The following is a 23798-nucleotide window of genomic DNA, read 5'->3' as shown; positions in this document are numbered from 1 at the left end:
CAGGGAGACACTCTGCCTAGTCTGCCACGGGCTACAGTGAAGAGACCCACCTAGGTAATCCCAGAAAAGAAAGCCAGAGGGTCTTCATTAATGTAAAACCATTTTTTATTCTAAATCACTTTCACAACAGTGAAAATTAGTGAATAATAATGGTGTTGCACTATATATGCCATCATAGGCCATGTGCAGCCTGAATACAGGGGAGGGGAAATGGTACAATACAAAAAGCACACCAAGAAAAAGATAGGAACAAAAGCATTAACACTTGCAGACTAGTTTGTTCTTGGATTGCCATAAAAATAAGGACTCTCCATCCTGTCTTTGCTAGTCTGCACCCCTCCTGCTTCCCAACCACAGCTGGCAAAATAAGCTGAAAATTCTACATTTTAAAATGTAACAGGTAATTAAGTCTGGTTTAATACCTTTTTAAACATGTTACAGTTGGATTTCTGTCATCTTTACAGGATAAAGGCTGTTATCAATTAATCATTGTACCAGACTCAGTCCTGAGCCTCTCTCATAGCACCCAGTTTCTTAGAATAATGGAAGCAGGGAAACAAAGGCCTTTTCCTTGATTAGCAAATCAACATCATCTTTCTGCCAGCAGGTGGTGCTGTCTCTTCAATAAAACAGATCAACGCCTGAAGTTTTCCATGCTGTGGCTAGTTGCTGACATTGCCTTTTGTCTAGAAAGGATCCTAGTTTCCCAAATATATGCTTCAGAAGCCATCAGTGTAGAAAAAATAAAGCTTCTGAAGCTTCTTCCAAGCAACTGCACTGTTCAAACATCACCTGAGTTACTTCCAGTAGAGGCAAACACTACCAGATTATCCTGCACTCAAGTATATGACTGGATGAGGTGAAACACTGCAGAAGCCAGCTTTGGAAACTCCTGCTTGCCTAGGTCCATTTAGGGGGGCACAAGCACATTAATCTTTCATCCCCCCCTTTATCATACTGCAGTTGAACCGTTTGTGTCCAGACAAGTAAGTTTTAATGACAAGTGCTGAGACACAACCTGCTCACAAGGTTCATCTGTATACATGAGAACAAGTCTAATTTCTGAAGCACATTTCTGTGTGTTGATTTGTTTCGTTAAATGTTGTAATACATTGTCCAGGATGTTGCAAGATTCACCTTTACAGGAGGTCAGTCTTCCACTGATTCAGATCACTAGTAAACATCATTACAAAAAACAAAAACAAAACAACCATAGAAGAAAAGCCTTTTGAAAGTGTCTAATTAGAAAAAAAAAATCAAGAACAGTATTAATTTTGCTAAGGAATCCCTCATATCCCAGGCACTGCGGATTCATCAGCAATACTTTTTAAAGCTGTTTACTCAAAATTCCACAAAGGCTCCAGAGTCTTTCAGACTTGTGTGCACACTTTCCAAAACTTCCTCCCCGAAATACACAAATATTTGTGATCTCATCCTGTAATTCAAATTAGCATCTTTGGTTCTTATACCACAGCCATTTCTTTCTAGGCTTGAAGCAGCTACACAGTCCTAGACAAATGATACTCTACCACCTCTTACTTGCCATGGCACCTGCTAGCAAAGATAAAATTTCATTTCCTCGCATAATTTTATGTATTTGACAAGTCTTATGTCAACCCCAAAACACACTTTAAAATCTCCCTTTTGTGCCCTTCCCCCAACAAGTGGATCTCAGATCTGTAAAAAGATTTCATGCAGAGGTACACAATAATGCTGGGAGTCTCAAATTTCGGAGAAGGGGTGAGTGCAGCTCCCATGACAGAATTATAAGTAAACTATTCACAGGTTAAATCAAAGGCAGCTGCGCAAACCCAAGGAAAACAACACTGCTTTATCAATGAGAAACTGCCCTGTGCGAGGCAAATTAGGTGTTTTGTAGTTTAATGACTCCACCCACCCCCACAATGATACAATTTACAAGCATGTGTCCCCAGCAAATTGAGATTTTAAAAATTTTCAGTGTGAATTTATCGTTTCCTGTTATAGTCATTAGAACCAGTCAAATGCCATGGGTTTTTCACAACTCTGGTAAGTAATAGCAGGAACAGAACAGTGGTCTCCAAAGTTGGTTTCATTTTTGGCAGGTGTCCTGCCCAAGAAGTCTCATTAGTGCTGCAAAGGATTTCCCAAAGAAAACTGGATTTTGATATAGAGGCTAAATAATGTCCCGAACTCCAACTGCACCATCTCTTCCCTTGCAGAGGTGCTAAACAAGTGATACTGATAACATTGTAGTCATTTCCTGTCCTTGCCTGCTCACCCCGCCTCAGTGCCAGTGCCTTCCACGTAAACCTCTCCTAGCTGATTGGCACAGGGTTTCAAAGCAGCACTCCTTTCAAAGTGATGCTTAAAGCTAGGCCCATGGTTGTAGCTGGATACCTGTTGTATGAGACGGCTGAGCTGAGACATGTTTTTTAACCGTTATTTCATTCCAATGCTCTGGTGGAAAATGCGAGATTCCTCATTGCACTTGTGGCACCATTGATCCCTGGAACCCGTGATTAGATATGGAACCAGACACCAAGAGGTTTAAAATGGGATGGGGCAGTTTGTAACTGGTTCAGAGGCTCTGCTGACCCTGAATACACAAGATACAGAGCACAGTTATGCAATCAACAGCCAGAACATTATCACCAGTGCCACAAACAGGAAGAGGCGGGAGAGGAACTGTTCATCCACGTACTGAGGAGTCCCTGGAACAGCTGGAAAACAGGAAATAAAACAATTCAGTTCCTTCCTTTTCTTCAGTGTACAGCCCAGGCCACGTATAGCAAATCTCTTCTTTAATGGAGGTGCACAGAACCTACCAGTTGATCATTTAATGCTACTAACGTTTCCCTGGTGTAAGAAATCTCACACGTGGACTGCCTTTATCTCAGCAGAAGTCTGGAAAGCCAGTGAGCATCAGCTCCACAAATCAAGACTGCCGACAGGCCTTGACATGACCCTACAGAAGTGGAGAGCTCACCCTGTAAGTCTGTTCAGAGTATTATTGTGGACAGCGCTGATGGAAGTTTCAGCCAAGTGTTTCCATTCTATGGAATAGTTTTTCAGCCTGCCCCTCATTTCTTCCCCCCTCACAAGGAGAAATTAGTTTTGAACAAACAAGTGATAACAGACACAAAGCTAAAGCATGTCCTTAATGCCAACAGAATGCGTGAGAAACCTAAGTGAGCTCAACACTCTGTGTGCATCCCAATAAAACCACTTGTCCAAGCCATTTTTATCTGGCCCGAGGCACCGCCACCACTTCGGAGCACAGAGCCACCGCCACAGCGGGGCAGCAGCGAGGCAAGGCAGGCAGGGCCGGCCCACGGGCCCCAGCCGGCAGTGAGGGGAGGGGAGCTGCTTACCCCTCCAGGGCCAGGCTCAGTGAGCCGGGTCCTGCTGCCACTGCCCCAAGGGCTGCATGGCGCAGTGCTGCCCCAGCCGCGCCTGATTAGACGAGCTGGGGACAGCACATGCAGCTTGTTTTCTGGCTCTGCCCCTTTTCCCAGTCCGTAGCAGGGGAGCTACAGCATAGCCCACGCCCTGCCCACATGCATGGTGGATGGAGGCATGAGGTAAGTTCCCGCGCGGAGCTGGGGGCGCCTTGGGGCTGGGGCATATGGAGGCAAGGGGTGAGTTCCTCCACAGAGCTGGGGGTGCCTTGGGGCCAGGGTGGATGAAGGCAAGAGGTAAGTTCCCACACAGAGCTGGGGATGCCTTGGGGCCAGGCCGGGGCTGCAGAGTGCATGGTTGCCAGAGCCAGGCTGGGCAGGAGGCAGGAAGAGCCCGGCCCAGAGGCTGCATTTTTCCCCTCAGACTGGGAAATCCAGGATGGAGAGACACAAGGGGGGCACACATGCACACACATGTGCACATACACACATGCATGCATGCTGAAGTGCGTGGCAGTGAGCAGAGCCAGAACAGCTGTCAGGAGCACAGTGCCTTTCTCACCACAGCCAGGGCTGCAGACTGGGGCGCTGGCCAGACTGGGGGCTCTGCATGGGTTCTGTCTGACTCACACCTCTGGCCCTGTCCCCATCCTGACATCTGCAGCTGCATCCTGGCCATGAGTCCCTGACTGGGCAGGGACAGCCAGCTCCAGCCTCACACTCCCCTCTCTGCTTAGGGCAGGATGTGGCCAGGCCAGACTGGGCTCTCCACATGGGGCTGCAATGCTGACTTTGACTTAGCCCAGCAGCGCACAGCCAGGATACAGCAGCAGGTGCCAGAATGGGGCCACAGCAGGGCAGACAGAGCACATGCAGCATCTCCAGCCTGGCCAGCACCCCAGTCTCCACCCCAGCCCAACTTCGTTGGTGTCAAAGGTCATGTGACATCACTTCCTGATGTGATACCACTTCCTGTGAGGTCTTTGAATATGGCTCGCCGGCCCACTGGGTGATAAAAAGTTTGTGATCTGGCCCCACATTCTAAAAGGTTGGACACCCCTGCACTATATCATGTCTGCAGACAAAAAGCAGGGTTGGAAAAAAGACTGGCAATCATTTATCCTGAACTAGGATACATCTACACATTCCCTAACTCTAATCACACCCTTATGCAAGTGTATAATACAATATACAACTAATAGGCAACTTCATTTAACTAGGGGCATACATCTTGGCTGTGTTTTCATGAACTCAAGAATCCACTTATGCTTTTTCCATGAAGTAACGTAAGGAAGCAGAACCAGGCAACACAACCTAATAGAGCAGTCAATTTGAGGAAAACCTTGGGTACTAGATTTGTGGCACAAAACAGGTTGACTCCTTTTGATTACAGTGCAGAAATAGGAGTTTCTGGCTAGAGGCTGTTTGGTAATCCCTCAGAATGAGGCTACTATATTAAAGTAACTCAACTGGTTTTACTCAGTTAAGAGCAGTTACATTAATTCACAATAAAGCTACTTCATGCAGCATACAAGTGATCATCAGGAGAGCACATTGCAAAGCAGTGAAAGAAGCACTCCTGTCCTCTATGCTTCTTTCTGTTATAGGAACACTACAGCAAGGTTTTGGGGGACTCAATCTCTCTCTTTCTCTCTGTCTCTCTCTTTTTTAAACAAAGAACTCTTCTCCTGTCAAAATCTGATTCTCCTTCTCTCTGTTTTAATGTTAGAAATCCATGTCTTAATTTCCTTGGCTTCCTAGAAGGACTCTTAGGAGTATTAAAATTAGGGGTGCACTGATAAAGAATAATCGGCCGTAGGTATTGGGCCAAAGACTAATGAGCCATAATCGCCCGATACCAATCCAATTGTCGATATGCAGCCCGGAAGCTTGAAGAGCAGCATCTGGCTGATAAGTTTGTTGCAGGGGAGGGCAGGGGGGAAGGAAAAGGGAGGGCAGATTGAAGCCCACATAGTAAGGGAAGGAGTGGGGATGGACCAGGGGCTACCCAGCCAGGGCAGGACAGATTTGTGAGCAGCTCCCACCACTGGGCACATGCCCCCTGGTTATGTGTGTAGGGCAACAGCAGGTTGCCACTGCAGGCTGGGGCCAGGAGCAGTGCTAGTCTCTTCCCAGTGGGGCGCTGGGCCAGGGCTGCCCTTGGGGTGGGTGGTGGTACTAGGAGGTGGGGGCGGCTACGGATGGCCTATAGCCACCATAAAATTCGCTGCAGCCCCCTTGTAGTCACCACTCCCAATGCCACCACCCACCCTGAGTGCAGCCCTGACTCAGCCCCCCACCAGGAAGAGCCAGACCCGGCCCCAGCCCGCAGCAGCAGCCTGCCCTCACACAGATCAGGAGGCACATGCCCTTCATGCCTCCCCAGGGGTGTGTGCAGCAGTCAGGGCTACCCTACGCTCCCCAGATGAGCCACTCATGGCTCAGTCCCGCACTCTGCCCCACCCCAGCTGGGCAGTGCCTGCCCCTGCCCTAGCCCCACTTTTTTCCTCATCATGGGGCCCTTGATCTCCTCCCTACCCTGCCCCTTCCCCCAGACTTACCAGCTGGACACTGGTCTCCAAGCTGCGGGGCTGCGCTCCCAGCCATATGCTGTGGCTGTGCCCACGCACGCAACATTTATCAGCCACATCACCCAAAAAAGCCGATTGCCGATAATGTCAATTTGCCTTTTATCAGTGCCAGTATGATATGCACTAATGTATCAGTGCACCTCTAATTAGAATTAAAGTTCTCACTGAAGGGACTTTCCTCCTTGCTTAAGGGAAAGAAACCTGTATTGTACCTATCCCCTCTCTGACTGTATAAACCTCCAAAGGGTCCTTCAGCAAAATACAGTTCAGCAAGATGTCTCTAATATAAAATCCCTAGAAAAACACCTTTTAAAAACAAAAGGCTATGTTTTCCTAACCTAAGCATTATAATGGAACAGAAAAAGGCACAAAGAATGTTCTCTCTTTGTGATTCATTCTTTCAATGATAGCAAGCTAAGGCTACATGTTCAAAACAGCATTTTCCTATAACGTTCTATAACACTAGCTGATTCTTCAGCATGGAGAGCTTGTTATTTTAATAGGTTCTGTGTTTAAAAGTTACCAAATAATCTGTAAATGTTTATTCTTCTGTGGATTTTTCCAGAAGATGGAATGCACAGTACCTGGAGGAGGCCGTCCATCATTTATGTTGAAAGCTGTGGCAAATATACCAAAGGGAAATGCCCCAATTCCAAATGACATCTGGAAGCCACCATCCCCAAACCCAAAGCCTTGAAATCCCTGCAGAAAAGGAAAAGTTAAAAAAAAAAATCCATTAACTGTCATTTAAACTCCTGAGTCAGAATAAGCTGTACAATCCACGATAAGTATTTTCCGGCTTTGGGCTTTCATATGCTAAATGAGAAGTAAACTACTGGACAGTTTATCATTTGTGCCTATGTTGTCAAACAGCTCCCTGGGCTCCCTTCTCTTCAGGAAAAGCATCACACAGTAACAAACCACAGCATAATAACACAACAGCTTGGAAGAATGATAGGAAGTGCAGCTTATTTTTGAGGCTGCAGATGACCCAATGCTAATTATTTTTCCAACTCGCAACTTAAAAAACGATGACAATGTCATCGTTTATGTCACTGGATATCACTGTTGGGTTTTTAAAGCTTTAATTCTGAGTTGATTTTCTATATCTATGTATCTGAAACAAAGACAATATGGAAATATAACTCAATACTATTTGATCCCAGTATCTGTGTACTCTCAGTTCAATAATATTAAGTATACGCATATAGAACCATAGGCAGACACAGAGCTTTACAGCCAATATCCTCAGTCCCTACACTAAGAAGCTAGTTGCATGTAACTTAATGTGATGCAGGAAGCCGGAACAGTAAAGGAGGAGGAGGAAGGTAAGAGCTATAATGCAACATTACTGATTTGACCACACAGAGTAAGAGAAAAACTGCAGGGTGCGGCCAAGTAGAAAAATTAAACTTGGGAATCAAGAAACATCCCAGTCCTTGAAGTGATGCTCTGCTTAGGATCAAACACACAAAATATTAGCAAGATTACCACAGTAAGTAATAACTGCATGAGAACTTGGTCATCCTGCTCCTGAACTTCACTACTCTACCACATTAAATTTTTTGTCTTAGAATTAGCTGAATGGTATAACATCTGGACAATAGTCTAGTTTTTCACCCTCCAGCTAGGAGACATTATGGAACAGAACTAATCCCACCGATATAACTTTTAGACCCAGACTCATTCCTTAATTTGCTGAGTACAGAGTCACTTTACTTTGTTCTCAAGTGCCTTGCCATTATGTTCCTATAAAAGAAGGCTGCAGCAGTTCCCCTTGCATGGCAGTCCCTGAAACCAGGAAGGCAGGTCCACTGCTGCAGTGCCTTTAATGCCAGATTCCACTAACTAGTGGCAGCACCTGCTAAAAGGTTCAACCAAGACACAGCAGCTGATTTAATAAGAACATAATTCTCCAGAGAGCGAGAACAACTGAGCTGCCATCTATTCAATGCAGAAATGTTCCTTAATCATACCCAGCAGGGTTGTTTGTTTGAAGCAATGAGGTACATGAGTGCTCTCTGAGGGTTCCAACCTGAATTACATGGAACTATGCAATTGTTTCATCAGGTCACGCTCACCTCACCTCTCACTGTGCTAGGAAACATTGTGGTCTATCCTGGTAGCTGCTCCCACATGCCTGTTTACCATACAACGAATATAAATAGTAGGCTGTGTATTTACATGCTTGGGCCCACTGCATTCCACACCAAACCAGCACCTATCTGACATATCCACATCTGGGATGTGTACACATGCACATACAAGGATACTTTATAAAAAGGATTCTGAAGACGTGGAAACCACTGCAGCATGGCACGTACACTTCATGCATGGGTGTACATTTTCAAGACAGGTCTCATTTGGCAAGACAGGAGATTTTTAAGGCTACTTTGTAAAACAAGGCAATATGTATTTTGCCTACAGAACATAATCTCACGGTAAAGAACAGCATTTTCAGCAATGCTACACTCTGGAGTTGAACTGTGAAGTGTGATTGAAGTTAGCTTCTGTTTCAGAACATGGGGCTGAAGCCCCAGCCCTTGGGCAAGATCCAGCCCACAGGACTACCCACAAGTCCAGAAAATTGGTGGCACAGCAGTGGTGGCAAGTAATACTTCAACCACTGCCCTGCCACAAAATTCCCAAGCCCTGTACAACAGGATCAAGCCATACTTGGGTCAGCACTACACACTGGATCAGGCCCGTGCACCAACCTAGTACTACTCACCCACCTGGTGGGGCCAACATGTTGGCCACCATTGCTCTAGAACACTGAGGAACAGATGCAACCATACCATAATGTTGGGCACCAAGAGACCTACAATGGCCAGCATAGAGGACAAACTGGGATCTGTACAGCAGCTTTTAGATATACAACACCCCGACCCCCTCCACCTCAAGTCCTTCCATTTCAGCTTATGTTTCACCTACCCCTCTGTTCTCTGGTTCAGGTCTCTGTCCCTGGGGTCGTGGTGGAGTTTTCTCTCTAGAGAAGACAGATTCAGGTAAGTACAATGAAATCTGGTGTAACATTTGCTTTCGTAGGACAGAACAAATACTGTCCTACCTTTCACAGATATTCAGGGACCACTGCATTGCTGCAGCACGGCTATGGGCAGACACTTACAAGTAGGAGCCAGCAAGCTCACCAATTACCTAGATCTCCAGCACCACATCTATAAACAAAGAATCTGTATTTCTGTATAGCAACTCCTTTTTAAAACTTCACAAAAAGAGACTTTGAGAATGGTGGTAAGGCCCATTATTGTGCCAACTGGATGCTCTAGTCAGATAATTTTCTGCATAATATATCACCTTGGCCACTAAATAGTGTTCAATTTAAATTAAAATAGGATTGCCACAGCTAAACAGGAAACAAGGTTGGGAATCCAGGACCTAAGAGGTCCAGCACATATCCAGCAGCTGCCACCTCCATCTCAGCTTTGAACATATCCTATCTGACATGTCACACATACGATAATTTGACAGTGTTTCACTTTCACACTTACGGTTTCCACAAAGGAAAGGCTGAATTTAAGTATCTTACCTTGGATCCTGTTGTCCCGTACTTCCCCTGCCATACAAGGGAATAACTTTATCTCGACTGATTCCTGCTTTACAAACTGGACACACCTGCCTATTTGGCCTGGTTTCTAACCACTGAAAAAGAAAAAATTAACAGGCATCAGGAGAACAATGAAATAGTAACAATGTACGAGAGTTTCTAACAGAGGCACGCAGTAAGGTAGTTCACACAAGAGTCAGCTAAAGAGAATTCCACAATTAATTCAGAAAGCCAAATGCCAGACTGTCTACTACTTAGAAGCACCAAAGCAACCGAGCTGTGAAGAACACTTGCTTTAGTTTAGTATATTGCAGTGTTTTGATGCATCTGCTGAAATTCACAGTCCTACATACACTGGAGAAAGCATTGATACATATACTATAGGAATAACCCTGACATGGCTCAGGACTGGCCTGAAAATCTGATAGGTCTGGTCTTCGCTCTTGTTTCTGTGATTCTATAAAATTAAAGCAAGGGTGTGACAGTACATGTGAGAGCAGAAGTGCCTCCAGCCTTTATCCACACACTTCCCTGGCCCTCCCTTCCACACACAGGTCTCTCACACAAACTCGCCTAGCAGAACTAAGATGTTCAAGTGATTACAACACTGAAAGAAGGTCTTTTTAATCTAAAAACTTCCTCTAGAAGAGCAGAATATGAATTATTTCAGGTGAAGATTTACAAGCACAATCAAGTTGCCCTGAAAAGAAGGAAGTATGTTCGGGAAGAGAAGGGGGTATTGCAGCTTCTGACAAAATACCCTGAGGGATTTATTGTGTAAGAGGAGCTGATGAAAGACAAGGTAAAGGGAAACCGGTCTTACCTGGTGTAAACAAGGCCAACTGTTGGCATTCCCAAGATGATTGGTCACAGGGTAGAAAGGGAGAGAGGAAAAAAAATGCATTCAATAACTAACACCTAGATTTGGCAAATGTACAAACTATACCAAGGATCATAGAGCACAGAGACAACAGAAAGCTGGAATCCAGCAGTGACAGTTCCATAGCCTTGCATTAGGATAACTTTTATAAGCGTAATCAAAATCTGATGATCTCTGGTCCACCCAAATTACAAAGTTTGACACTAAGTTGCCGTGATGTAATTTCTACTTATTCATAATGTCATCATCCAAGAGTCCTGCAGCCTTACACACTAGTACAGAAGGCATATGCAGGAACTTGAATTCATCTTCTTAGGGTTCCTGCACAGATTCTCCTCTTCAATCTCATGACAATGTATCCCAAGTAAATGTTGCCAATTATATGATGTTTACAAGTCAGAGATAGGGCATTTGAGTAAAATAATGGGGCCAGAGGGTAGGAATGGGGAGAAATCTACATTATAATACAGCATACTAGTTGCATGCTGTTAATTCCAAATGTGTGCACTTCTCCCTAATAGGAGTCTTCACTTAAATCTAAGTTCTTGTGCCAACCTTAAAAGAAAGAGTCAAAGCCAAACAAAATAGGCCATAAGATAAGATGGCCAATCAAGACCCAATCAGCTGCTCTAAACAGCAGTCTCTATACAATGTTTTTGCCAGATCTAGCAGACAAGGGAAACCTGTGATGACCATGGAATCTGCCTGGGAGTTTAAAATTCAGAGTACAGAATTCCAGACAGAATCAAGGACAAGATGCAAAATAGATCCAAGTATATGTATATTAGGGAAAAAATATAGCCTCAACCAGCATGTCTATGCCAGACTACAAAACAGGAATGAGAATAATACAATTTAGAAAAGCATATCAATCAGGGCTGAACAATTCCATTTTGACATGATAATCTCCAGGGATAGCACAAAACAAAACATAAGGAGATTATCACCGAGTTAAAATAACAGCATATTTAAAACAAAAATATATCTGAGGACTGAATGGCAAAGTAGCAAGTTCCTGTTGATGACACAATTCAAAGTTGTAATCTCATTCACATTACGATGCCAATGCAAGATTCTCATTTCATGTTTGGTCTTGCTATATGTTAGACTTCTGGATGATTAAAAATTAGTTTACTCTTGTCTAGTCTTACAAGAGCTGAATACTTACCAGAAGAGGTGTCCACACAGGCTAATAACTGCATCCTTGGCAGTGTCTAAACAGATGTTACATTCAAAAGTGCTGTCCTGGTTAGTATTGTCCCCAGCACCATTACTACTGCTGCTGCCACTCGTGCCTCCAGTACTGGAGTTCTCAGTGGATGTGGAAGCTGTGGGCCCTTTACTTGCCATTCTCAGGAATTAACCAGATCCAAAAAGTCAAGAAAATCTTCCAACTGGAATCCTACCAGAGGACAGAAAGAAAGAAAAGTTCCATTTGTATCATGCTGTCTCATTCTTGTCCTGTTCCAAACTGGAAGGAAGAAAAAATATTAAGGTGACTTCCCACAGAACTATACAGATCCTAAGGTTGATCCCCTCAATGGGGTCTTTTTTTAGAAGTGACTTGGCCTGGAATGTCTGTGGTACATTGGCTGCTGATGTGACCTATATTTCAAAGTCCTGGATGCACTGACTGATGAGACCCTATGGTGAAAATCAAAACAGATCTCCTGCACCCACTTTCTAGAAAACACCATATAATGATAGTGGCACAACAAATACATTTCAAGAACTTCAGAAATTTTGAGAACTTTCCAAAACTTTAAAGTGAGACACAATTGTCTGAGTTATGGCCTGCAAAAAATGATTTAATAAAGAAACAGGTCAGGAAAGCAAGTTACCAGTTTTTTCTAGCATTCAGTGAAGTTTACAAGAAAAATTAACTAAGAAACCTCAGCTTGAATCAACTGGTCACTCATTAAAACAAAGAAATGTTGAGTTCAGAGCTGCCCATTAGCTCAAATCACCAGGAATATGGAAACAGAAGGTGGCTGGAGCAGTAAACCTTCATTGCTTCCATGGCAGGAGGTGGGAGTGATCAGGGAACATTTCTAGCAGTTATGGCACTAAGGACTAAACTTCCTGGGAAAGCAGTTCACAAGTTTCCAGCTGATGTTAATAAGCCATGTCTTTCTACTCGGAAGCCATCATTCTCTTATTTCCTTTTACTAAAACAGTAACAAGGAACCTAAACTTTATTTAAAAATCATGGAAAATCCAAATCACCTAGAAAGTCCTATGACCCTATGTGTATGAAGCATTTACATTTCAGGATAGAAAAGACATACAATCTTTGCTGTGTCAGAAAAATACTGAAAGTCCAGCTTGGTTTTTTAATCCAAAGCACCAAGAACAGTTGCTATGCTAACTGAATCTGCTATAACTAATCAAGACAGAAAAATGTAAATCTTAGTCCACTGCACCATCCATGAGAAAATATAAAACTCTGATCCCACATTGCTGAACATGCTCTAACTGCCTCGATAAACATGCGCAAAGAAAGAAGAGCTGACTACCCAAATCTCTCACAAGTGAACAGCACTGAAGCACTCAGGCATTCAGAATCTTTCATGAACTACTGACTTTGCAAAACTTACCCCGGGAAAACTAAAGACCACCTTGGCTTCCTGCCCTTGTAGCAACGCTGAAGCAGAACCACAAAGCTGCAGAACAAGACCACAGTCTCCCTACCTGCTATCACAAACAGATCTTTTCATACAATAACAATCCCACTGCTAGACCAAGGAACATCATGCTTAAGACCAACGAAAGTATTGCATCAATGACACCAGAAGACAGCAAGTGAGGAAAGAGATTTATTTCTACAGATCTTTTTCACTCAGTTACATCATTTTCCACTGTGTCCCAGAAGAGCCGTTCAGTGTTCACAGCTTCAGTGCCTTAACGGACACTGCCTCTCAGCACTGCTGACTCTTAGTATTTCTCAGACCAGTTTTGTTTAATCTCATCAGCAAAGCAGCTTGCTGTGCATATATAAAATAAAAAGTACACTTGAGCTTAAGATAGATGGAAACGCAACCAACATCCAAACAACAAATTAAAGACAGATTTCAGCATTCTCACGCATCCTTTTATCAGAATATTTTGCACAATTAAATATTAACTCTCTCAGCAAGATACACTAAATGACCAACTATAAATTAATGTTACAGGACAGAAATATCACTTCCAGATGTATGCACTGTTAGTGAGACTAAAAAAAATTAACAGTGAATAAAATTAACATGGGTCACAACACAGCAAAAACCAACAATAACAATTCTTTACGTAGGCATTTGACATGCCACTTATCTTGGGAGTATCCCAAGTAAAACAGATAAAACAGACCAAGATAGTAAAGACAGAAAAGCAAAAACAAGACATACCTATGTAACCCTTAAGGCAGCCTGGAAAAACAGATTACATTTATAGAGTTCAATACCAAAGCAAAGGCAGTCTCGCTGCTGGATGCTGAAACCTAGATATGTATAAATACCCCACTATCTAAATAACTAGTCTCCATAGACAGTAACCTCAGATAAATCCTTGAATCCTTAATATCCAATGACTAGAAAAAAAATCACAAATCAAAGCACTATGACGAATGAAGCAGAAGCCAATAGGACTAGATATAATTGAATGAAAAAGTCAATCACTGAAGATGAAAGACAATAGTGAAAGTCCTATGTAATAACTAGAATAAAAAAAATATGAACTAAACCAATCAGGTTTACAGTTTATACAGAATTGTCTTGCAATTTCACTTAATATTCTAGAGGAAGAGTTTGGAGAACTTCAAGATCCAAGAACATCATTTTCAGATAAGGATCTCCCTCTTGGCTTTCATCCTTTTCATAAAGCAAATTTAGTTATATAAGATAAAGTAAATTTAAAAAATGGTATGCATAGTTCCAGTCCTTGCCAGCATCTACTGTCACCTTGTATGAGCCCTAAATTGAACTATATCAGTTTCTCTTCATTTCTTCTCCTCATGCTTCTCTTAGGCCTTCCTGATCCAAAATCTGAACCCTCTTCAGGTTTCACCTAACTACCTTCCTTTGGCTTGGATGAGTGCATAGCAATTAATCAGTTTAAAATTAACAAAACCAAGCATGCTTATGATTCTACATGACAAAAAACAAGCATGCTTATGATTCTACACTTTGCAAGTCAGACTCTTTCCCACATTTGTCTGTTGTCTGTCACTGGGACATACAGTATATTTAATCTAACCTAGTTTGTAATAGACTCTTCTACATTTCAAATGCACGTAAGACCCGATATGATAGCCAGAGCATAGAAAGCACATAACAACTTGATTCCTATGGCTTCGATCTGCAAGACCTCCCAATCCAAGGATGGAAAGAGATTTTGTTCAAACAAGTTCTAAGACAGTTGCAACTTAACCACTTCAGCCTGCACGATGAAAACTTCAAGCAGACAGCAGACAGGTCCATTCTGTGTCTGATTCAGGGTTCAAATGAAAGAAATAGATTAAGCACACCAGATGCACCCCCAGATACACCCCACACCAGATCACTTCCGGGTTTTAGCAAACAAAAAGTTGTGAAGAAGAGTGGAGCGTATGGAATTGCTAGTGCAAGTTTGCCAAGTCCACTGTTTAGACCTACTCTTCAAATCTCACCTCATATCAGGAGCATTAAAGAAACCAAAAAAAAAAAAAGTATTAGTTATGACTTCATGGAAAACATTTTCACAGGATTTCCATTTTTTTTTCTTATGTTTTATCATCCAGACATTTCCATGGAAACAAGATTTTTGTTTCTCAGGTACCCACCTATTCCTTTTGTTTATCCCCTAATTTGAAGTCACAATCCTCTGTGCCATGGAAATGACTGAGTCCCTTAAAGATTCCTACTTCACATGGGAAATCATCTGCTCCTGTTCCTGCTGTTTAACTGCTAAGACACAAAAAGACCTGTTTCCAAGCAGGCATCCTTAAATAATGGGAAGGGGAAACAAAACAGAGGATGTATATGAATGGTTACAACATGCATCCCTTTAGGTTATGCAGACTTTTCTGGAGCCAGTCTGACTGAACAAGAGCAGCACTGGAGGGGAAGCAGGACCTTTACGAAGCAGCCCGTTGGCACCTGAAGTTCTACGTCAGTTGAGAGCAACAGATGGTCTAAGACTGAGAAAGAAATAATAACATGGGATATTGTTGAGTATTACCTGAGCCCTGCCAATCAGCAAATGGTAGGAGGCAACACCACCAAATTATACAGGAAATATATTCTAAAGATGCAGGGCAACAAATATTGCACCAAAGAGATCCTGGCATAATGAAACTATCACTAAAAGCACCGGAGCATTTGAACTCAATAGGAATCAAAACTTACAAGTTTGCCCAAGGTACATATATAAAGGCCGCTGAAAAAATGAGGAGGAACGCTGCAGAAAAGAACAGCATTTCTAATTTAGAGCATGCAAAAACTTTGATGGAAAGAGCAGATGAAAAATAATTCAGCATGTGAGAAAGTGAGGATAAAACCACTTAAATTATAAATTATATTTTCAAGATATACAATTTATAGCAGTATCAGAACATTATTTTTTTCAAAAGCATTAAATATAAATGCTTTCCAACTGGGATGTATGTCACTGACTAGATGCCAACACAACATATTTTATACTAGAGCTGTCAAACAATTAACAAATTTGATTGCGATTAGTTGCACGATTAAAAAAAAACTAGTCACAATTAATTGTGATTTTAATCGCACAGCTAAAAACTAAAATGATGTGCAAAAAAAATCAAAATTATGCAAAAGTATGCAGGACTTTGTATGGTTAGGGCTGCATGTGGAGTAAGGTGTGGGGGGCTGTGGGTGTGTGTGTGAGGCTTGGAGCCTGAGGGGGAATCCCTGCATGCCTTGGCAGGATGCAGGGTACTGTGGGGCAGGAGTGAGGGGCAGCAGTAGGGCTGGGAGGGCTATGGCTTGGGAGTGAGGGGGTAGATGCAAAGACACATGCACAGCGCCCAGAGGCTGTGTGTGGAGGGGGAGGGGCAATCAAGGCCTCTATGGTGAGGGGCTCCCTGCCACTGCACGCAACCGTGGGGGAGACATAGGGGACACATGCCCCCTGATTTGTGCATGGGGCAGAGTTGGGGTGAAGGGGGCCCTAGGGCCAGGGCAGGTCATGGGACAGAGCCACAAGAGGCTTGTCCAGGGGTGCCGGGGGGCATGGCTCCCTGCCACTGCGTGTACCCCCAGGGGAGACCTGGGGGCCACACTCCCCCACAATTTGTGCACAGGACAGAGGCAGGCTGCCGCTGCAGATTGGGGTTCTGTGCCCTTTTGCCTTTGCCCCAGGAGCTGCAGTATGCCACATTATGCATCCCACAGCTGGGAGGGCAGGGGACATGCCGCTTCCTACGCAAAAGTATTAGAGTGCAGAGCCCCAGCCCACAGCAGGCACCCTGCCTCTGCCCCATGCACAAATCAGGGGGAACATGCCCCCTATGCCCCCCACAGTTGTGTGCAGTGGCAGGGAGCCAAGCCCCCCTGTGCCCCTGGATAAGCCTCTTGTAGCTCTGGCCCACAACCCACTCTGGCAATGGGGCCCCATTCACCCCAGCCCCTACCCCACCCCCTCCCTCACTGTGGGGTACTCCATCTGCCACACACACACCCCTTCCTTCTCCCCCTGCCTCTCCCCCTCAACAGAACTGCACTGCTGTACACACAGCGTGCAGGCTGCGGCTGCTCGTATGCATCTGTCTGTGCACCTCCCCCCACACCCCATGCACTGCAGCCACCTGAACTGCCCTGCGGTCCTCTGCGCTGCCACTGCTGCCCCGCTAGGCAGCCCAGAGTTGGAGAAGCGGAGCCCAGAAGCAGGCTCCAAAACCATGTGCGCAATATTAAAAAAAAAAATGCAGGAACCGATTAACTCATTAATCACACCCATTAAGTGTGATTGACAGCCCTGTTTTATACTTCTTGTTGCTATGTACATGAAATATGAAATCGAAAGGGATGCTGTCAAGTTAACAATTCTGTTTAGCAAAATTAATACAAAACTTCTAATGAGTCGCACTTTATTATATCTGAGATTATTATAAACTGAAGGAATTTTTAAATCAAGTTTGCTTTTCACTACAAATTCTGTTTTATTTAGTTTCTGAATCCCCCTCAACTTGTGCAATTAAACTAAGTGTGATCACTCATGCAATGAAACTAAGTTTGATCGCTTTCTCGTGTACTAACACAGCAATTCAAATTTCAAAAAGTTGTCTTTAACAGTAAAAGCATCAAGAAACCTTTATTTTCAGACTAATGTTTGTAGAACGTACCCCACACAAACAACAAAACACCAATATGAAAAATAAAATGAGTTCCCTGAACTTTAAGTGTGATAAACATGTGGTCAGAAATCACTTTTTTGCCCCACAAAAAACTATAAGTTTATTCAGTGCTGTAGCAGCAAGGTCTGGTGCCTGGGGCAAAGCCTGCAGCAGCAGCCCACCCTTGCCCCACGCACAGATCCAAGGAGCAGACGTCCCCCTCTGTGCTTGCCTGGGAGTGCACGCAGTGGCGGGAGCTGCCCTCCTCCCATCCCTGCACCTCCCCAGACAAGCTGCTTGTGGCTCCATCCTGCACCCCACCCCAGCTGGGCAGTGCCTCTTGGCGCCCCTTTATTTTGGTGCCCGGGGCAGTCACCCCACTCTCCCCACCTTGCTACGGCACTGAGTTTATTCCTTGATGTTCATTTTATGATATTCATGACATGTACATAACTGATGCAATCCAACTGTTAATTATTAAACACATTTATCTACTTGTTTCTCTTCATCCATCCCCTGTCCCTTAACAGATAGGTTATGCTTTAACTTGCTCTTTAGACAGACATTCCTGATTCCTGTGTTTGTATGTTGCTCTGCCCTATACATGTTTCAGTTATTCAATCAGTGGTTCTTGCAGACAGTTTGCATTTTAGTTTAAAGTACTATCCCAGCCTGGATCCATGAACCAATACGCAACCTTATTTAATTTCTTCATAAACCTGTGCTCAAGAACCTGACAAAAGTTGGAGGCCTACATTTAAAGGGTGCTTTGGGATCCACTGAAATTAAAGGTGCTTCACAAATGCAATGTTTTTTGTCAAGATAAAAATGTACAGTGAAACCATATGAACTACAACCCATCAGGAAATAATCTGAAGAGATGGAAATAACTAAATCACATTTTATCCTCTTTGCCTTCCATCCAAAAGAGAATAAATTCAGACAGAACTTGGAACAACACATATCCAAAAGCACTCTTGCTTGCTTGCTTTGTTTTTTGTTTTTACCTAGGCACATCCAAGAAATAAAGCAAAACTGCTTTAACCAGTTTGATAACATAACCCAGACTTTTTCCTGGCAGTAGAGCATGAAGCAATACTTGCTAAAAGCAAACATTCTTTAGGGATATGATGTGGATGATGTGTAAGGATCTCTATAGGCTGACCAAGGTGATTTTCCTTGACATTTCTAAACACAATAAAGAAGTTTTTAGTTTCTTTTGTGCAGATCAGGAAACGGCTGAACAATCCCAGAAGATAACCTGGCTATACCAGCCCCATGACACATAGGACTTCTGTAGACTGAACACCCACGGCACAGTGGTTAGCCCCTCCCTATTATTAGGGAAGCCTACTGGGTATAGGTCGAATCATTTGGGGGTACAGCTAAAGAGAAAACGGGATAGGAGTCAAATCATTGCTCAATACAAGTGCGCCAAGGTAGGACAGTGAGCAGGGCAAACCGGCCAGTGCCCAATGACCCTCAAATGAGTCCAAGAAGCCAGTGGACACTTCCCAGTGAAATTCTGCCCAGAGGCATGAACCAACAAGGGATAGCGAGCCATTGCCCACCAAGAAAAACCATACACCTCCCTTAAAAAGGGAAGCCCCTGAGAAAGTAACAATTCATTTCTTGGGAGAAAACAAAAAAGAAAACAGGGAAGGGAGGAAGATCACAGGTTCAAAACATGGGACCCAGATGAGCCCAGCACACCGGACAGTGCCTTATGGGACCCAGGGGCAGGAAGCGACAAGAGACAGGACAGCGCCCGGGGGCCCCTTCCTGTCAGACCCGCCTGGCTGGGCCCCGAGGAGGCCCCCAGCTGCTCCGGGCTCTTATGCCCAGCAATCCTACATCGGATCTAACCACGTACAAGAGCAAACCCCATTCAGTTGCTACGGGATGTTTTGCCCCCAGGGGCTCAATTCGCTGCCGATGCAGTTGCCCCCGCGGACCCCCGGCCCCGCCGCCCCCCTCAGAGCTGCCCCGCGAGCGGGCAGCGCGGAGCGCCACGTCCCAGCCCGCGGAGCGCTCCCCGCCCGGCCGAGCCCGGGCAGCCCCTCGGCGCCCGCGCTGGGTCCGGCCTCTCGCCGGCGCCGCCCCGAGCCCTTGGCGGACCCCGTCCCCCCGCGCTCACCTGAGAGGCCCGGGCAGCTCGCACTAGCGCTCGGCCCCGGCGGCCGTCACTTGACTCCCCGGAAGCCCGCCCCGCCGGGAAGGGACCGGCTGCTCCGCCGCCGCGCCGGGCCGCCGCGCTGACGTTCCGCGCGAGCCGGCGCCGGGCGGGAGTTCCCCCTCGCGGGGCTACGGAGGGCCCTCCCCTGCGGACAGGCAGCGCCCGGGTCCCAAAAGCCTCCATCTCGTCCCTTTCCACAGAGGAGAAGGCGGGAGCCGGGGCCAAGGGAAAGGCCTGAGCCGGCAGCGCCTGGGGAGGGAGCAGCAAGCGGGGCGCCTGCGGTACCTCCCTGCTGCCCCGGGACATTCCCCAGGCCCGAAGGGCTGTGCACAAAAGCAGAGCTCTGGGGACAAGGGCCTTGGGGTGACCGTCACCTGGCTGAGGGGAGGCCAGTGCTGCCCCGCTGGCTGGGCCAGAGCTCCTCAGAGGCACCAGACCCAGTCTGTGGAAGGGCAGGATGGGGTCGAGAGCTTCCCTCCACCTTCAACCATGGAGGCTGCAAGTGAGAGAGAAACAGTGGGGAAAACCCCTGGTTATACCCAGTCCTCTCTCCGTTTCAGCATCTGCACTGCCAGGTGACATGCTACTGGGCTGGACAGCCCTATGGTCTGACCCAGTAAACAGCAATCCATATCAATGTTCTTAAGCATGTCTAGAGCATGTGCCAGAAGGAGTCCTGAGCCAGAGGCACTACCTGAGGCTGACCCAGGGACCAAAGGGAGAGCTTAAAACCATACAGGCCCAGTGTATGGATTCAAACACAGCAAAGCAGACTGCGTAGCCCCCAGTCCAGAAGCAGGGAGGTCAGCATGGCCAGTCATTACCCAGTGGTCACCCTCAGCTCCCTCTGTTGCTTGCCACATTGTCCCCAGCAGTCTTTCCTGCCCAGAGCAAGAGGGATGGACCCAATACCCCTTCTAGCCCTAAACTGCAGTGAACCTATTAATTGGTGAGTCTCTGTTGATAACAGCTGTGACATTTAGTCCTGCCAGGGAAGGAAGCCATGCTAAAAGCCTTAGAATTGCCCTCAGGAGAAGTTGCTAAGTCCACAGTGACAGTATCACCAAAAAGCTAGACTGGGATGTGAATGTATCACACTAACAACTGAGGTGGAGATGTGAACAATATCTAGAATAGTATCTATGCTATTACAAAAGTTTTAATCCTACCCTACATCATAAGGCTCAACTAGTTACCTTGGTTATATTTGCTCTGTTGGAGAATTTGTCAGACAGGCAAATCTAACATCTGACTCTCCATGTAAACCCTCTGCTTTACCAGCTACTCTCATTCCCTTCCCCCCTACTCTCCTGTCTCCCATCCTTTGACTACAGCTACATTCATTCCCCCTTCCCCTCCCACCTGTTTCTCACCTACTGACCACTTCAATTTACATTTTATCTGACTGGCTTTCTTGCATAAAGATACTGGCCTCTGGCTGCTTTACCACTCCATCCAGGAAGAGCAAAGACCATCTGCAGATGCTTCCTCAGTCTGACAAAGGGTGTTTGTGCCCAAGAGCTTGGTAAGAAGAATCTTTCCAACTATTTGAGAGGGGGGTTAATTTTCCATATTCCAAGCCAAATTAGCCAAAACAAATTCCAAATTCAAGGGTCAGTCCAGAACCATAAGTGTCCCTACTACCGGCAAACATCTTCCACTCACACCTGGGGCTTCAGATGTTTCTAAAACCTTTGGCAGGCATCCTATTTGCAGGCCCAAGCTCAGAGGCTTGGGGTTCGGCTGCCTCCAAGTTTTGCTTGCCCTCAGCCATAGGGCCCCAGGAGACTCCCATTTCCATTAAGTGGGCTTAAAGCCAAAACCTTCCCACTCCAGCAGCTAAGTGGGAGGTTTATACATTACCTTGGCAGGTACTACCCTTGTGCCAGGAGAGCAGTTTTCCCCAGTGCAACTAGGAAGAACTGCCTCCATAGTCATGGTGTTTCTCTTGCCAGGCAAGCATAGGACTATGCTTGATCTGAGCCTACAAGGGGTGGTCTAATAAAAGGTACTGGATTTACCCAAAGTACCTTGTCAGACAGGCCAAACTCCTGTATTCAAGTCAAGTCAGTGCCAAGGCTGCTGTGATTGTTGTGGCACCTTAGATGCTGTAACAACCCTCTTTCACTGCACTCTGTTTGGATGCAGTCATAGACCTAGGCCTCAACCAATCTGGTATGAGTTAATTGAGTTGATTTGCATCACTGATGATTCTTTAGGCAAAGTTACCTGCTGGCACCCATATCCTCTCCAGGTACGGATAGTTGTTGGCTTGCAGGAAGCTCATCCTCCTTTGGCAGGTCTTGTTTTCAGTCAAGGCTAGCACAGGTGGGGGTGCTTATTTAGTCACCAACAACCCAACCATGGAACAGGCTGTACTGGTTTACATGGTACCAGATAGCAGACCGAGAGAGGTCTGGCCTGACAGGAAACTCCTGTATTACAGTTGTAGTATTCTGAGAAGCATGAGATTGGCTTGGGGCATCAGTGTTTCAGCAAAATTTCAGCACTTGGATGTTATATCAAATTAGTGAGATGTTACACAGGCCCTGAAGGTATTTGTGGGATTGTGACATCACCCTAGTAGAGCTGGAATGAGTCAGGTGGCAGTCAGTGCAGCTAGTTACCGCTGCAGAAATTTCTTATTGAATATTGTTACAAAATAAACAGATTTTCTGCAGTATTATGAGCATGAAAGTAAGTAATGTGCTCAAAATGTTCTCTGTTCCTTTGACATTTTGTGGTAACTATACAACTCATTTAAAAGCTATTTTAGACAGCTTACTGAGGGAATTTTGTCAATGCAATGATAGTTGCAAGTTATAGTGTTAGGCTATCTAAAGAATTATTCTATTTCCATCTCATACAAATATTTAAAATACACTCTCAATATATACATCCAGTAGTATTTACTTACTAGATTACTAGCCAACATTTATTTCTTAACATAGAAGAGATTCAGAGATGGACAGCAAAGAATCTCAGCAATATGATAAGCATTCCTTCCTTACAAAAAAGAGGTTGAAAAAATTAAGCTAGTTTAGAGACAAGGTTAGTACAAGGAGACAGTAATTTTGAACCCTGAAGAATCTGGAGAGGATAAATGAGGCTTTCCTATCTATTTCCATAATAACGTTCACAAGGAGAAATTCAATGGAAAACAAGTTAACAAATTTTGGAAGGCAGTATTTTCCTCATTGAATCCAAGCTGGATTCAAATGATTACCATGTCATATGTTTGTAAGAGCTTTCAGATGAACACTGGATAGGAAAACATATATAAGGGGTACAACCTCATGTTCCAGGGCACTTGACAGCCTAAGATTATAGGAAACTATGTGCCACATCTACTAAATCAGCCATCATGTGTATTGCTATGCCTTGATTTCCTTCCTCAGGGTGTGATACTCAATAGACTGCCAAACACAATTCAAGATAAATAATCCTTCACCTTGTCAGGGCTCCTTCAGGGTCTAGTACCAGTGCTTTTCCATGGTCATTCTTCCCAGTATTCTCCCATACTACTAATATTTTTAGCATAGTAGTATATTCATGGCCTCATGTAAACACAGTTGAGGATATCACCCTTTTCATCCTACATCTTTTCAACAGCCCTGCTAGCCCATGTATTTCCAGTCTTTCCTTGAACCTTTCTTTCTAGGTGGACATGGAAAGCCTTCTCCAGGAACTGTTATTTGTTTCATGAGTCTCTCTTGGCCTGAAGCATCCTACCTGTCTCTTGTAGGTGACATGCTTGCTTTCAAACATTTTTTTTCTAGGATGACAATTCTTATCTGCCTTTTTAATTATATTTCCAAGCACTGCCATAATAACAAGCTCACAACAAACATCCTGAACAATTTGTCCTATATAAGCACACATTACAGGTTT

The 23798-nt window shown here is 44.8% G+C and overlaps 1 protein-coding gene across 2 annotated transcripts; it reads right to left on the bottom strand.

The window, feature by feature from the left end:
• Nucleotides 1-87: 87 nt before the first annotated feature.
• RNF185 (ring finger protein 185) lies at nucleotides 88-20021 on the bottom strand. 2 transcript variants are annotated; one of them, XM_090063115.1, is made up of 7 exons: nucleotides 19869-20021; nucleotides 11588-11821; nucleotides 10363-10381; nucleotides 9522-9634; nucleotides 8906-8960; nucleotides 6556-6673; nucleotides 88-2702 (listed from the first exon to the last, which is right to left on the bottom strand). In XM_090063115.1, the coding sequence occupies exons 2-7, from the start codon at nucleotides 11767-11769 to the stop codon at nucleotides 2605-2607; spliced, it is 585 nt and encodes a 194-aa protein (XP_089919241.1). In that variant the 5' UTR covers nucleotides 11770-11821; nucleotides 19869-20021; the 3' UTR covers nucleotides 88-2604. The 2 variants fall into 2 exon arrangements, with proteins under 2 accessions (XP_089919241.1, XP_089919243.1); XM_090063117.1 differs by lacking the exon at nucleotides 19869-20021 and adding an exon at nucleotides 15218-15338.
• Between the last annotated feature and the right edge of the window lie 3777 nt (nucleotides 20022-23798).

This window comes from Crocodylus siamensis, chromosome 9 (assembly GCF_052110815.1).
Source record: "Crocodylus siamensis isolate JL-2025a chromosome 9, ASM5211081v1, whole genome shotgun sequence".
NCBI classification, from domain to species: Eukaryota; Metazoa; Chordata; order Crocodylia; family Crocodylidae; genus Crocodylus; species Crocodylus siamensis.
This window is presented reverse-complemented; position numbering and strand designations above follow the sequence as displayed.